Source organism: Leopardus geoffroyi, chromosome C1 (genome assembly GCF_018350155.1).
Source record: "Leopardus geoffroyi isolate Oge1 chromosome C1, O.geoffroyi_Oge1_pat1.0, whole genome shotgun sequence".
In the NCBI taxonomy this organism is placed as follows: domain Eukaryota; kingdom Metazoa; phylum Chordata; class Mammalia; order Carnivora; family Felidae; genus Leopardus; species Leopardus geoffroyi.
Window position 1 is genome coordinate 169631087 of NC_059328.1, and position 14040 is coordinate 169645126.

At 37.5% G+C, this 14040-nt stretch overlaps 1 protein-coding gene across 4 annotated transcripts in view; it reads right to left on the reverse strand.

The window, feature by feature from the left end:
- The window catches only part of CERKL (ceramide kinase like), a 108445-nt gene that overhangs the window by 5590 nt on the left and 88815 nt on the right, over positions 1–14040 (reverse strand). For 3 of the 4 annotated variants that reach the window (XM_045480402.1, XM_045480404.1, XM_045480400.1), the window contains exons 5-11: positions 12564–12706; positions 7359–7433; positions 6205–6382; positions 6065–6124; positions 5444–5469; positions 5240–5348; positions 2483–2579 (exon numbers count right to left, since the gene is read on the reverse strand). In XM_045480402.1, coding sequence (XP_045336358.1) covers positions 2483–2579; positions 5240–5348; positions 5444–5469; positions 6065–6124; positions 6205–6382; positions 7359–7433; positions 12564–12706 — 688 coding nt within the window. The remainder of the gene's footprint in view (positions 1–2482; positions 2580–5239; positions 5349–5443; positions 5470–6064; positions 6125–6204; positions 6383–7358; positions 7434–12563; positions 12707–14040) is intronic. The other variant, XM_045480401.1, reaches the window with a different exon arrangement.

Genomic DNA, 14040 nt, shown 5'->3' on the forward strand with positions numbered 1-14040 from the left:
AGTGGTCCTACGATCAGCAGAGAAAACAGAACCTCCAAAGTGTGCAAAGCTCAGACGGTGGTTCAAACAAGGGGGAGGACACACTCAGGACAAGGTATCACAAGAGAACGACAAGGCAGCACACAAGTCCTCAAGGAAGGACTAACATTTGAGGGTCTTAAACTCCCTACCAGAAACAATGGTCAAAGTGAATGGAGGAATGGAGGACAGAGGAAATGGAGGCCAGTGAGAGGACAGAGTTGAAAAGAAGGGTGGTATTTTTCTATTTTCGCAGAGATGGGGAAGGCAAAACTAGTCACCCCACAGACAGTGGTTTTCATTATGCTCTAGAACTGTTAATATATATGTAGATTCAGTTAACCTGGAAAAGATGGTTCAGAGACCTAGACTGTGGCTCTCCTGAGGCTGCAGTGCCATGTTGTCCTTTCTGGATAGCACAACTACTACGAATTAGTGAATTATATATAATCTTATCTGTACATGGTCTTTATAATGTTCCATGATTTATATAAACTTACATTTTTGAAAATGTCACCATGAAGGAAAGACACTAAGAGACTACAAATATACACACACGTGTACATATGTGTATTTTTTAAACATCTCACATTAACATTGCTTAAAAGCAGTGACCTTGGGAATCCATCTACTTACGTATATATACCATTACATCGAACATTTTTAGAATTTGTCAAAAAATCACAGAGCAATAGCATGGACTTCATTTTAGTAAAGAGCTAAATCAATCAGAGTTAAGTCTAATGACCATGCTCCCCCCCCTCCCTCCCTCCCTCCCTCACACACACACACACACACACACACACACACACACACAGTTTTTCCATCAAAAACAAGACATGGCCAGTAAGAGGGAAAAGCAGGTTATAATATATCTTGCATAACATGATCTCACTTTAAAAAAAATTCTTTCCCTATATAGAATTCTATTCACTCTGTCATTGCCTTTATTTTTATAGTATTTATTACTTTAAAAATCTGAAGAAAGCTATTTTCATGTTGAAAAAAGGATGTCTATGGAAACTACCTTAGAAATTTGCCCCTCAGGCAATTCCAAAAGAATTTATTTTCATAAATAATTTGTGCAGTAGGTGCCTCCCTAAAATAAATACAGAGCTTCTCAGGGTAAGTAACCTTCAGGTTAATACTCATTTAAGCACTCACATTTATTTAATAGAAAAAGATTAAGAAGTTTATACCAAGGTAATGACACTGATGATCTCTTGGAATATCCAATTTTGAGTATTTCTACTTTCTGACTTAGGAAAAATAATGAACGTACAGCCTTTAGATTAAGAAAAATAATATTTCAAACAATATGAGTCACATCCCAAAAGGCATACATTCCTTTGACAATCACTGCCTTTCCTAAACACACACACACGTGAAGTTACTACTTCAGCTCACAACCTACCTTAAGTCTGCCTTTGTCTATGTTGGGACTATAATTTTTAGGATACAACTTCCTAAACATTTCATTCAGTTGGTTGCTCAGTAAACACTCATCTAATAACAATAACGTAGTGGGTAGTAGAGAACTGAAACTTCAGGGGAACTGCGTATGAAAGTTTAAAATTATAAAGGGGCAAAATGTGAGTCACCACGGCCACTTCTGCAAGCAAGATTCAGCTGCTAGTGGTTGACTCAGTGTCCTCTCCTCGTCTTCCTGTTTACTCTCTCCAGCTACATCCAGGTACACTTTTATGCCTTTAGGGAGTGAGACTGTAGGGTTTTACAAGCAGACCGATAAACTTCAAGACTCGTAATTTCAGAAATCACATATTTCAGGACCAGTTACCTAAAAACTGGGTCAAAATCTCTGCCAAAAGAATGTGGCTTATAATAGTTATTGCCTCTCTTTAAAACAAATCCCATAAGTAGAAATAAATCTTCTCTCCCTCCACAACCACACATCATGGTTCTGAATAGAATAACGACTGGCTAAACATGGTGTGTTTTAAAAATAGGTCTGCCTATCTATTTCAATTAGCGAAGGTAGGCAGATCTGTAAATAAAAGGCAGGAAAATCTAAAGGTTATAACTTTAGAGAAAGTCTCCTGCCATAACATCAAGATTAAAATATCAGATTTCACTACTTTTCATTCTGAAGAACAGCTGAGGATATAATTTTAGCTTTAATTTACTTCACATTTCAATATAACACTACATTTTCTATTTTCTCTTTGCACGTTGTGTGCACGCACACGCATGCATGTGTGCGTGCGCGTGCACACACACACACAATATACGTAACTGCCAATTCCTAGCTCAAAAAGGGCAAATCTATATTAATATGGTAGATACTTTTCAAAATTTGGAGGAAACACAAATTTGGAGAGAAAAAAAGATTAATCTATTTAGAAAAAACGCCTTCTTAGGAAGCCGGATTTTATGTCAACTCTTGGAGCATCTCTCTCCATGATTAATAGCTTTGCATGTAAGTAGCAAAAATAATGTACCATACCTGATTCTTAACACTGGCATATCTTTTCAGGTGTTTTATAAATTCTGGCCGAGACGTATTTCGTGCAATTATAAGAGCCATGCTTCCGTTATTTAATCTGAAATTCAATTTTTATACGGGAAACTGAGAAGTTTATTAAGTGATTGCAACCGAAATTACCGCGTATCATTCCTTCCAACAAACATCATGTTTACTAGAAGTTTTAGGTAAGATAGATTAATCAGCATCACATTAAATTTACCTGAAATTCTTAAATCTTATCTCGCTGTATTATTTTTAAACAGCACAGACCTTCAAATTAATTCGATTAAACAATTGACTCCCTTCTGAGCAAGCTCTTATATTAAGGGCTTTTTAAAAAAATGAACCATCAGGCATCCTATTCATGTATCAAGACATCCTTTAAAATCCAATGTATTTACTTAAGGATTCTAAACGTGAAATCATGTATGTTTTTAGAAGATGTAAAATAGTGAATAAATACAAATGGTATGATGATTGTTCTTTCTAAAAACCTAGTGTGATTTAAATATTTATTTATAGGCAGATCTAAGTGACATAGGAAAATAAAGTGGCCCTTGGATGGATGAGAGGGACGCATGCTACCACACATGTTCAGTTAAATGACTGAGCATTTTAATCTTGCATAACTGTTCAGTTTAATATAAGACACTGCAAATTTAGAGACGTGATTTAGTGCCAAAAAAGCCACTCACAATTGCACGTAGCTTTAGAAGGCAGTTTGCAGAAATATGTGCAAATGACTTCTAGCTTGATTTCAAGGCAAATATAAAGTTATTCCAAGAATAACAACAACATAAAAAAGAGCTCTTTAAGTCTTAGGGAAGCTCAGGGTAGAACTTGTAAGGGACCCTGGAGATTATCCAGTCATTCCCTCAGTTTATACAGAAGGAAGAGAGGACCCCAAGTTTAAGTCAACTGTTCAGAGGCACACAGATCTGAAAGCAAAATGATCACTGGTACCAGATCTCTTAATTGCCAGGGTCCAATGTTCATTTTACTCAACATCCCACCTCTTCCCACCTGCAAATAAATAGTATCAAAACACATTCAGAGTAATGTTTTGTGTGTTTCTTTTTTAAAAATTGCTGAATTTTTACTCAGAAACATGAAAGCACTTCATGTCTACTTTCAATACTTATTAGTAATTGAAACACACCCTATATACTTGTCACTGTTCTAAATGGGTTTTTTTTTTATATATTATGCATTTATTCTCTGAACACTTAATACTGATTTCTATCAGCAATTTGCACTGATGCCTTTTGAATTAAATTATACTTTGCTGTGGAAAAAAAAATAAAATTGAAAGTTGAATCTCCTGTGCAATGATCCTGAATCATTCAGAAGATTAATCTCTGAATACCTCTGGTCAGCCAAGACCTGGTTTAAAGGCCTTTGTAAAAAATGGTGTGTTTAATTACAATCCACAAAGGAAATCTCTAACTAGTCACCCTCTAAAAAATTCATCAATACTGATTAAACCTGGAGAGAATCAGTAGTGGAATTCAGGCAAGCTGAAAAATGCATGGAGCAGCATTGAAGGAAGCATGAATTGACCCCCAGAAGAGCAGACTACCTCTCGTGAAGGTCCTTGAGCAAACATGACAGTCAGAGATGAAGGAGGGTTAGGTAAGTATCGTCCCAAGTCCCGTAGAACATTATTCCAATGTCAGCTAGCTGTTTTTCACTTTTAGTGAGGGAAACCACATTAGGGAGGCACACAGCTGTCTAGGATTTCTGAGGGTATAAGGAGGGAACAATTAAGCTCAATCACTCTATCACATGAGCTTCAAAATACTCCTTTCAAGTTTCAGCACTGGAGATAATGAGGACACTGGCATCTAGATTATTAGTATCAAACTACACAGTTTTTCTTCTCCTCTAACCTTGGATGTTTCCCTGTTACCTTTGTATCAACTTCCAAGAAAAAAATTTTAAATCAGTCCCCTTTGCTAGCTGTTCATCATTCTGGTTAAATATTTTGCAGGGAAGATGAAACTAATCATTAAAATTATGTTATAAATTGACAAAGCACATAGTCATTCTTTTATTCCACTTCCAGAGAAAATCTAGATTTGACTATATTATACAACACTCATGATCCTTTCTTCTATGCTTTCTTTGGGAGTGGGAGAGAAACATTTTCAGAGCAGTAATGGACAGCTGCTTGAAAAGAATGTACAAGAGATGAAATATTTATATTTTCATAGATAAAATCATATATAAAATGTCTCAAGAAAGTGTGGGCAATAGATTCACACTATCCACACTAAATATAAATAACTGAAATTCAGCTTCCTTTGACTATAAAGGTACCAAATATACCCACATACCTGCTTTTCATGCTGAGGATATTTATGTCTGTTCTAAAATTTGAAAGTAGAGATGTTCATAAGAAATACCAGGAATATAATGTTTTCAATGACCAGCACATGAACATCAGCAAAGTAGGCATAAAGTGACACAATAAAATCATGTTAATAAAACCCCAGAAATATTCTAGCCTCAGTAATATTAAGAAATCAGTGGTTGTCCATTATTTCCAGTTTAACAGTTGGTGTCAGCTTGCTCCAATAAGTCCCTTAGAATCTCTAGTGTTACATAATCCAAGAGAGACTACCCATTGATAATATGATAGCCAGCCAAAAGTTAGCAAGGTATTCTAAAAGAAAAAACAAAAAAAAAACTAGTTGATAGAAAACTGTCAGTTATTCAATAAAAATGCTTACTAACCTGGTATTAGGTGCCAAGCCTCTAGGTGCCACTGAACACAGGCAAGGAATTGCCATAATGCTGACATTCAGGATCTGACCCTGGATCGTTTGCCACTGATCATTACTCACTGAAGGTAATGGAAGTGATTGGTTACTTTCCCTCACCAGAGCAACATGTCTATAGAGCCTGATTTTGTTCTCAAAGAGGTACATTTAGACTCACCAGATTTGGGAGATCCTTCCACCTTCCTAAAAGTAAGAAAACAAAACAAAGAAAACTACATCACACAAAAAATGACATCTATTAAATTGGGAAATTTCAAGAACCTAGTATGTCAGATATTATCTTAGATTAGACAAAGTAAAAACATATAAGTAATTCCATTACTGCATTACATGATGTTGGTTCATTTAAAGGTGGTATTATCAATAACAATGATTTTTCATTTCTTTCAAAAACCAGAACATTTCCTTTGTGTAGCTTTGAGTAAAGTTTGTGTTGCATACTAGACTGAAATTCTCATGAGGGTAGAAACTAGGGGTTTTATTTTTTTTGTTGTTGTTGTTTATTGATGTATCCAAAGTGTCTGGCATACAGTAGGCATTCAATAAACAACCGCTGGATAAATGAATGAATCATTGCATGGATGGACGGAGTGAATAGTTGTTTCTGAAGACAAAAGCCAAATGACATGGCCTACTAGAATCTCACTACTCTATATTCTTTGCTAGTATTTTAGAAAAACAACCAAAGATCACAAGTCTAATAAAGTATGCATATCAAACTATGTCATGATTTAAAGAAAGATATAGATGTTTACATTACTTTGAGCTCTTTACCTACCTTTCTTGTAAATCCTGAGAGCTGATAAATGGTAAAAATGATATTTCACAGTCTTCAGGCCTAAAATACAATAAAATTTGCTATTGACACTCATTGACTCTGAGATACAAAATTTTTGGTTTACGCAAAAAAAGACTTACTTAAGTTTTGCCAGTGCCTTAATTATAGCAAAATCCCTTCGTTGGTTGGGTGACATCCATCGATGTTTTTCTGCCAGAGCCAAAGTTCTTCCCCCAAAGCCAAACATGGCTGAGAACCCAAAGCGAAGAAATTTGCCAGTGGTGCTGAAGGTGCAGACATCGACAGGTTGTATGTGTCCTTGAATATTATGTTGGATATTCGTCAAGCAGGGAGTGCAGTAGGGCCAGTTGTCAAGATGGCAAGCATAGAAAAGCCGATTTATTTACTTATAGACAATCTCAAGTGACTTCATACAATAATAAATATCCTTTCTTTTCATCTCTTTCCCTGCAACTACTGAAATTGCCATTTGTAATTTTTTCAGGTACTAAGGAAGAAACAGAAAGTAGTAAATACCACAGTATATTGTTATTTCATATAAAACAGGGTTGTGGTGGGGGGCACCTGGGTGGCTCAGTCAGTTAAGTGTCCGACTTTGACTCAGGTCATGATCTCATGGTTCGTGAATTCAAGCCCTGCATCGGGCTCTGTGTGGACAACTCAGAGCCTGGAGCCTGCTTCTGATTCTGTCTCTCTCTCTCTGCCCCTTCCCCGCTCGCGCTCTGTCTCGCTCAAAAATAAACATTAAAAAAATTGTTTTTAATTATCAAACAGGGCTAAGAAAGTAAAATTGAAGTACGTGTGCAAAGCAAACTTAGATTTAACACTAGTGTTGCATTGTATTTATCTGAGTTTATAGGCTTTTCATCAATTGGGAGGATAAATATTCTAGTGGATGTGCAATGAATTTTTCTTCTTTTCTTATGTTTTTCTTTTAATAACAATCTCAGCCCTAGAGTCTTGGTATAGTCAAACAACAATATCTGATATACTTAAATAGTATACACGGATTTTCTTGATTATAAAATTGTGACCTTGCATAAACTTCATTTACTGTTCTTTACAGGACCTGTACTCTAAAAAGGGAGGCAGCCCAAATAGTGAAGCTTTGTCTAACTGACCTTTGGTTTTTAGTAAAACACGTCTCTGCATTGAGAGACAAAGAACCTGTCCTTCCTTAGATAAGTTTGACAGAAATAGCCTTAAATAAATATAAAAACTTCCCTATAAAAAGCTTCCTTACAAACATGAACTTCTTTGAAAGAATTCTTACCCATTATAATGTGCAAAGTTGCAGTTACCACATGAGGGATTCCATGAAGAGAATGTGCCAGTACGTTGGTAGAGCCTGCCAAATCAGTTTTAAAACACGTAAAACAATGTAGCGTATGTTTCAAGTTATCCAGTTGCCCCTACTTTACACAGGTATCCCTATGCAATGTGCAAATAAAAAAGTAATAGAAGTTTATAAATTTTCACTCATAGCTTAAACTCACATCAGATGTTGGCTGTATTGTTCAACCTTTAAACCACTTAAAATTAGAAAACCACTTGCTCACAGCTTTTGCCGTCATTAATGTCCATCTTCTACCAAAATACACTAGCTATCAAAGTCTACTCCGTCCAATTTCAATGAGTGGGTTTCTAATTTCTATACCTAAATGAGTACCAACAGCATAAGGTTGTCTCTGGAAAGCAGAGACAAATGAATAAATATATAAATAAAAAATCCAAATAGTAATGAAGAAAAAAATATAAAATCACTGTAAAGCACAAAAGACCTGTTTTAAATACTGTTAATGAATCTTAGAGGTAAGCTTTCATCCGAGGGGATTCTCCTGTTACCTGACAAATGGTATCCTAGATGAAGAAAACATTTAATTCCATGGCATTTGCCATGCTATAAAAGTCTACTTTGAGACATTACAGATTTCTGATTTCCGTAACCATTAGGATAATTTATGATCCACATGAATTTCTGCCACCAGCCTACAGAAGAAAAGAACTCTCTCAAGTCAGACTTTTTTTTTTATGTTTATTTATTTATTTTGAAAGAGAGAACACAGGGGAAGGGCAGAGAGAGAGAATCCCAAGCAGGGTCCATGCTGTCAGCACGAGCCCGACACAGGACTCCATCTCAGGAACCATGAGATCATGACCTGGGTCAGATGCTTAACTGAGTCACCCAGGCACCGCTCAAGTCAGACTTCTATAACATTTATGTTTCTCTGAGATCTTGGATAAAAGCCTTCCTCTGAAGGGGAAAATACCAGTTAGCTCCTGCTGTTCCCAGGAGATTAAGAGGGTTTAAAATTAAGAAGCTACAGGTTTTCTTGAATTACAGAACGTAAGAAAGAAATCAGTAACAGCCGAGAACTTCGAAAGCGTGGATGTGGAGTGTACTACAGCTATCAAGGCAAAGGCCAGCTCCCTGGATTTGTTCATCAGGAACATTTCTGTGTGGTCATATGTAATCTATTCAATTCGTATCACTTGAACTGATGTGTGCTAGGGTTTTTCAGCTGACAAAGCTGAGGCAGCTCAAATGTTATCAATGAAGACTGTCATTAAAATAATCATAAGGGGCTCATCTAATATTAATGATTTCCAGACCTCTAGCAATACCAATTCAAAGAAAAGTCTACCTCAACCAATTAGTAAACCTGTTCCAAGTGGTTCATCAAAGGGCAAATTATGCTCTGACCTTTGTTACTCAGAATATGGCTCACAGTCCAGCAGGATACGATAATACCTTGGTGCTTATTAAAATGTTGACTCTCAGGTCCCCCTCCAGACCTACCGAGTCAGAGTCTGCATTTTAAAGCACTCTTTTAGAATGCATTGTCCAGGGATCAGCAACATCAACCTTATCTGGGAGCTTGTTTAAAAGGCAAATTTCTGGGTCCCACCTCCAGCCACCGGATTCTGAATGTCTGCAAGCAAGGTGAGGCCAGGATGTCCATGCTTTAGCAAGATTTCAAGGTGATTCATATGCACCCTAAGGTTTAAGAACAAGTGGTCCAGAAACCTGCTACTCAGTGGATCTTTACCCAGGAGTCAATTACAGGAGGCTTTCCAATTATCCTTTGACCATCTACAGCCTGCCCTTTGGCCATCTAATTGCTAATTAATCTGGAATGGGTGGGAGGGAAGAGAGGAAACAATCTATTTTGCTTCCCAATCAGATTTATGGTAAAGGTTTTGGAGGAGGCCACATAATTAGAGTGAAATATTTAGGATTATCAATGGATTACAGTACTCCATGAAACACATTTCCTCCATTACCATGGTTAATTAGGAATAGACCATAAAAGCATTCCTCTAGAAAGGCTATTAAAAAACATAATGTAATGTTGTCATGTGCAATAGAGAATGATACATATCATGACTCAAGAAAATAAAGACCATTTGTTCCCTGGGAGTTTGAAGTATGCTAACCATGCCCAAGCACAAATCCTTCTAGACCATTAAGGATCTTTTTTTTTTTTTTTTTTTAGGTCTTAGGCTTTGCACCTTTTACAATTTTTACTTCATTCCATGGAATTTGGCAGACAGGCATGACCACACGTCAGGAAATGCTTTTAGTCATCTTCTACCCTGATTAGCCTGCACCTTAGTCCTTAAGAATGGTTTCTTACATTCTGAATTAAAAAGGAAAGTGCATGAGGAAAGTGGATATAAAGTTGTAATACTATAGACTGCTCTATATTTTTGTTTGGATAATCTACAAGATAGAGTGCAGTTTCTAGAAACAAAATGTGATCTATCTGAAAAGATGTCTCCATGCCAAAAGAACATGCTGCTCACATAAATAACAACTATGTAATTTTAGAATCCTCACCAAAGTTATAAATGCTCTACCTCAAGGTAAACATTTTAATTAGCCTGGAAAGTTACTTTTCTTAACAGCCAGCAGCTACTTTGCTCACCACCACCTCCCCAGACCTGCTAAAAGGTGCCAAGCGCAAAGAAGGTAAGGACAGAAGTAGCAGTTCATGTAAAGCATGAATGATGGAAGTACCAGGCAGCAACTATGGAGGCAAAAAGAAAAAAGGAAAAAAATTGTCCTTGGAAGTGCAAGCACTTCTGCAGAACAATTAACTTAATTAACCAGACACCATGAATATTCATAAGGCCGTTAATGTCTCCCACATCCAAACAGATAAATGTGATGTAATGACTTCCTAGTCAAGCATATCTAAAATTCTCATGAAAACTGCACCTACATTTTGGTTCTTTGCCTGAAATATCATAGAAATTAACAGTCCCTTGGCAATATTTTATTCTCCTCAAATTAATTGGAAAGCATGAATTTATTTATGTGAACGCCATACGAATATATGGTTCGCAGCCATCAGTATGTGGATTGAGGCTTGTTTTACAACAACTGGATTGCTTTTTTATTTTTATGTCCTCTCTGGCTTTTTCCTCTGTCCTCCCCCACCCCTTTAATCTGAATCTCTCTGTATAGTTCCTTAGCACCAGTTCCCATGGCAACAAACACCATTGCTAATGGCCAGCAGTTCAAATACAGGCTTCCCCACATCTGATCCATGTGAGTCTGACCATAATTCAGCGGCTTAGTCTGTTGGCTCAGTGGAGTAATTTACTAAACACTCTCCCTCTGGGCATCTCTCTCCAGGAGGCAAATGGCTTCAAAGGCAGACAATCTTCTGCATGCAGCTTGGAAACTTCCTGCCTAGCTCTTGTTCCCATTCTCTGTCAAAGCCCTGATGGGGGCGTTGAGTCCTCCTAGGAGTATATCCTGCACAGGACTTTCCCCTCCTGTTAGATGGAATCCATACGCTGGAATTCTGAAGGATCCCAATTTTGGCAACAGGCTATATTTTCTAAACAAAATGCATTCAAGTGGCATATTAAAAAGATAAGCATAACCACCAGTTTTTCTAGCTAACTATTCACTTTCTGTCAAATGCCTACCTGTGAGGATACCCATCTTTTCACTTCTGAATTCACAGCAGTAATAAGTGACCTCAGGAGTGTAAGCACCAGTGAAGAGGAAATGACCTAAGCACATCCACTTTGCATGGAGGGAAATGTTGAAAAGCTCCACCATTACAGACAGAGCTACTAAAATGACACGAAAAGGTCAAAGTGCACCGCTCCACTTTGCCAGCATTTTCTTTTCTCGAATTGAGGTTATTTTGTTCCTTTCTGCTTCAAGACCATCAAAGGTTTTTCTCTACCTGCTTTACAATTATCAGGATATATCTAAATATGCCTCTCCTTTTTAAAGCCTTGGTTTTTTGAAAGACTTCACAGTCTAAAAGAGCATTTGCATACCTTTTGTTCTTTGCCACTTAATACTAAATATACCGCAATCCATCCTCAATGAATGTGGTTATCAAATGGATAGAATACTGAATTTTTTTAACCATGTGCATTATTTCCTATTTTCATAGGAAAACAATAATTGTTTCTGCTTTTCTTGTTGAGCTAAGAATGTGTGAGGATTTCAAAATGAAATCATTACTTTCCATCACTGTTGTTTGTTTAAATAATTTGGGAGGAGTGGCTGATATAATGTAATCAACTTGTGAAAGACATTTTCCTCTTTCCTAGATGCCAGTGCGGCTTCAGTGTTTCTCCCAGGCTTGGACCTCCACTGTCCCTCCCTGCCCCTCATCACCAACCCCCCTCCCCAGGCTAGCAGCAGACTGTTCCCTAGCTCTAAATCTTCCATTGTTCCCTACTGTTTATCAAATACAATTCAGACCCCTCCCCGTGGCATCCAGGAGCCACCATGGTTTAGGTTTGTTTTGATCCCATCATCACCCGACAAATGGCCTCTTTTCTATTTCTCAATGTTCCTGGATGTTGGCATTGATTATTTTTGCAACGAAGAAAGTAACTCAACCTCATCTTCTCAGTCCAGGTTCCTACCCATTTTTACGCCTAATTTGAGTGGTAATTAGGTCTTCTTGACATTCATTCACTTAATAAACTTCATTGAGCTTCATCGTGTCACGTTCTATTCTATTCTATTCTAGCTGCTGCAGCCCAGCCGTTAGAATACATTTTTTGGCATTCTCAACTCAAGGTTATGTTTATACTTTGATTATGGGAGTTACTACATTTTACATTGTAAACAGCTTGACCTGTTTTGAAATTTCATATCTGCTACTGCGTAATCATTAGACCTTTATATTGGAAGGTAGAATAATCATCATCCCACTTACTGACTGCTTACCTATGTATCAAACCCTCCACACATACTCCAATAACCTTGTCATTAAGTGAATATATGTGTATCTCTGTTTTACAGATTAGAACAAGGAGGTTCAAACAAATGAAATAACTTGTCCAAAGTCTCAGATTTGCTAGTGGAGATTCCAAACACGGGTCTTTCTGATTCAGAGTGCATTTAACTCTGTGCTACACTGTCTAGATTAGGAAGTAAGACAGAGAAAGATAGGAAGAGAGGTTCCATTTAGCAAAGCCATGGCCACTCCCTCACCTGCTGGTATTAAACCCAGAGGGAGCTCTGCACAGACAGGGGTGAGGATGCGGTCTGTTTCTTTCCCAGCATTCTTCTGGGCTCTAAGAAGCAAAGCATGGGCGATTTCACTGGCAGATCCATCTCCACCAACACAGACAACACTAGAAAACAAGACACTGAGAATGCAGCAGCTTTAAAACAATTGGTAACAATTCATGAAATCTCAACTTCAAAATGGTAATCTTGCATGTTCGCGTGCACGATCACACATACATACCTTCAAACATTTTAGTAAGGGTCAACGAATAAGAAGCTTCCAGCACTGCATAAAGTTTACTTCACAAATACAATACTTACACGATATCCCATAGACAAAATATTTTAAGTGAGTTAAGAGACATTAAAACATTTCAACACGTTAATTCACACTGAACCTGCATTTACTCTGTTAATATCCAAAAGTATATTGTTCTCATTTTGTTTATGTTAATAGTCATGTGCAATTCACTTAACTGCTAATTTTTTTCAACATAGCTCCAAAAAGACAGGCAGCTATAAGAATCACGTAAAAAGCTTTTACCATCAGTATGTAAATATAGTAATTGCAAACGTGAACTGTTTTTTCTCTCCTGGACATTCCTCCTCTATGACACTTTTAAAATTACTGTTACTACCATTTTGACTATAGACAGTACTGCTAATAATTTTTTTTTTTTAAGATCTCATGGTGGGGCGCCTGGGTGGCGCAGTCGGTTAAGCGTCCGACTTCAGCCAGGTCACGATCTCCCGGTCCGGGAGTTCGAGCCCCGCGTCAGGCTCTGGGCTGATGGCTCAGAGCCTGGAGCCTGTTTCCGATTCTGTGTCTCCCTCTCTCTCTGCCCCTCCCCCGTTCATGCTCTGTCTCTCTCTGTCCCAAAAATAAATAAACGTTGAAAAAAAAAAAAATTAAAAAAAAAAAAAAAAAAAAAAAAAAAAGATCTCATGGTAAGTAGAGCATAACAGAGGTGGTGGTGGGAATCTCTGAAAGTAATACATAAGACTTCAGAAAGTTGTTTCATAATCATTTGTATTTAAAAGATGCAAAATAGTCTTTAGTAGCAAAATCATATTACTTTACACAAAAGGAGGAAGAGTTTGTGTTATTGAAAGCAGGTGTTATAATTCAAGCCTATAAGGGTCCAGCAAAAATGGAAGAGTACACTGAGTCTCAGTGGGGGGACAGATTCTCAGCTCCAGCCCACTCACATCATCTGGGAGGCAAGCCTAGAGGACCACATCCTCTGATTTTTCTAGAGAAACCACAGATTCTGATTTGCGGGTGAGTCTCCTAATTTTTCAATATTATCAACCAGTATTCAATACATTTAAAACCCCTATGTGCCAAACAAAACAGCCCATGGACCATGATCAGCAGGTTTTAAATGGTTCCCTAAATTTAGGAAGCTCTGGAATCCAGAGGGTCCATGGAGTCCCTCCACCTTGCTCTCAGCATTCC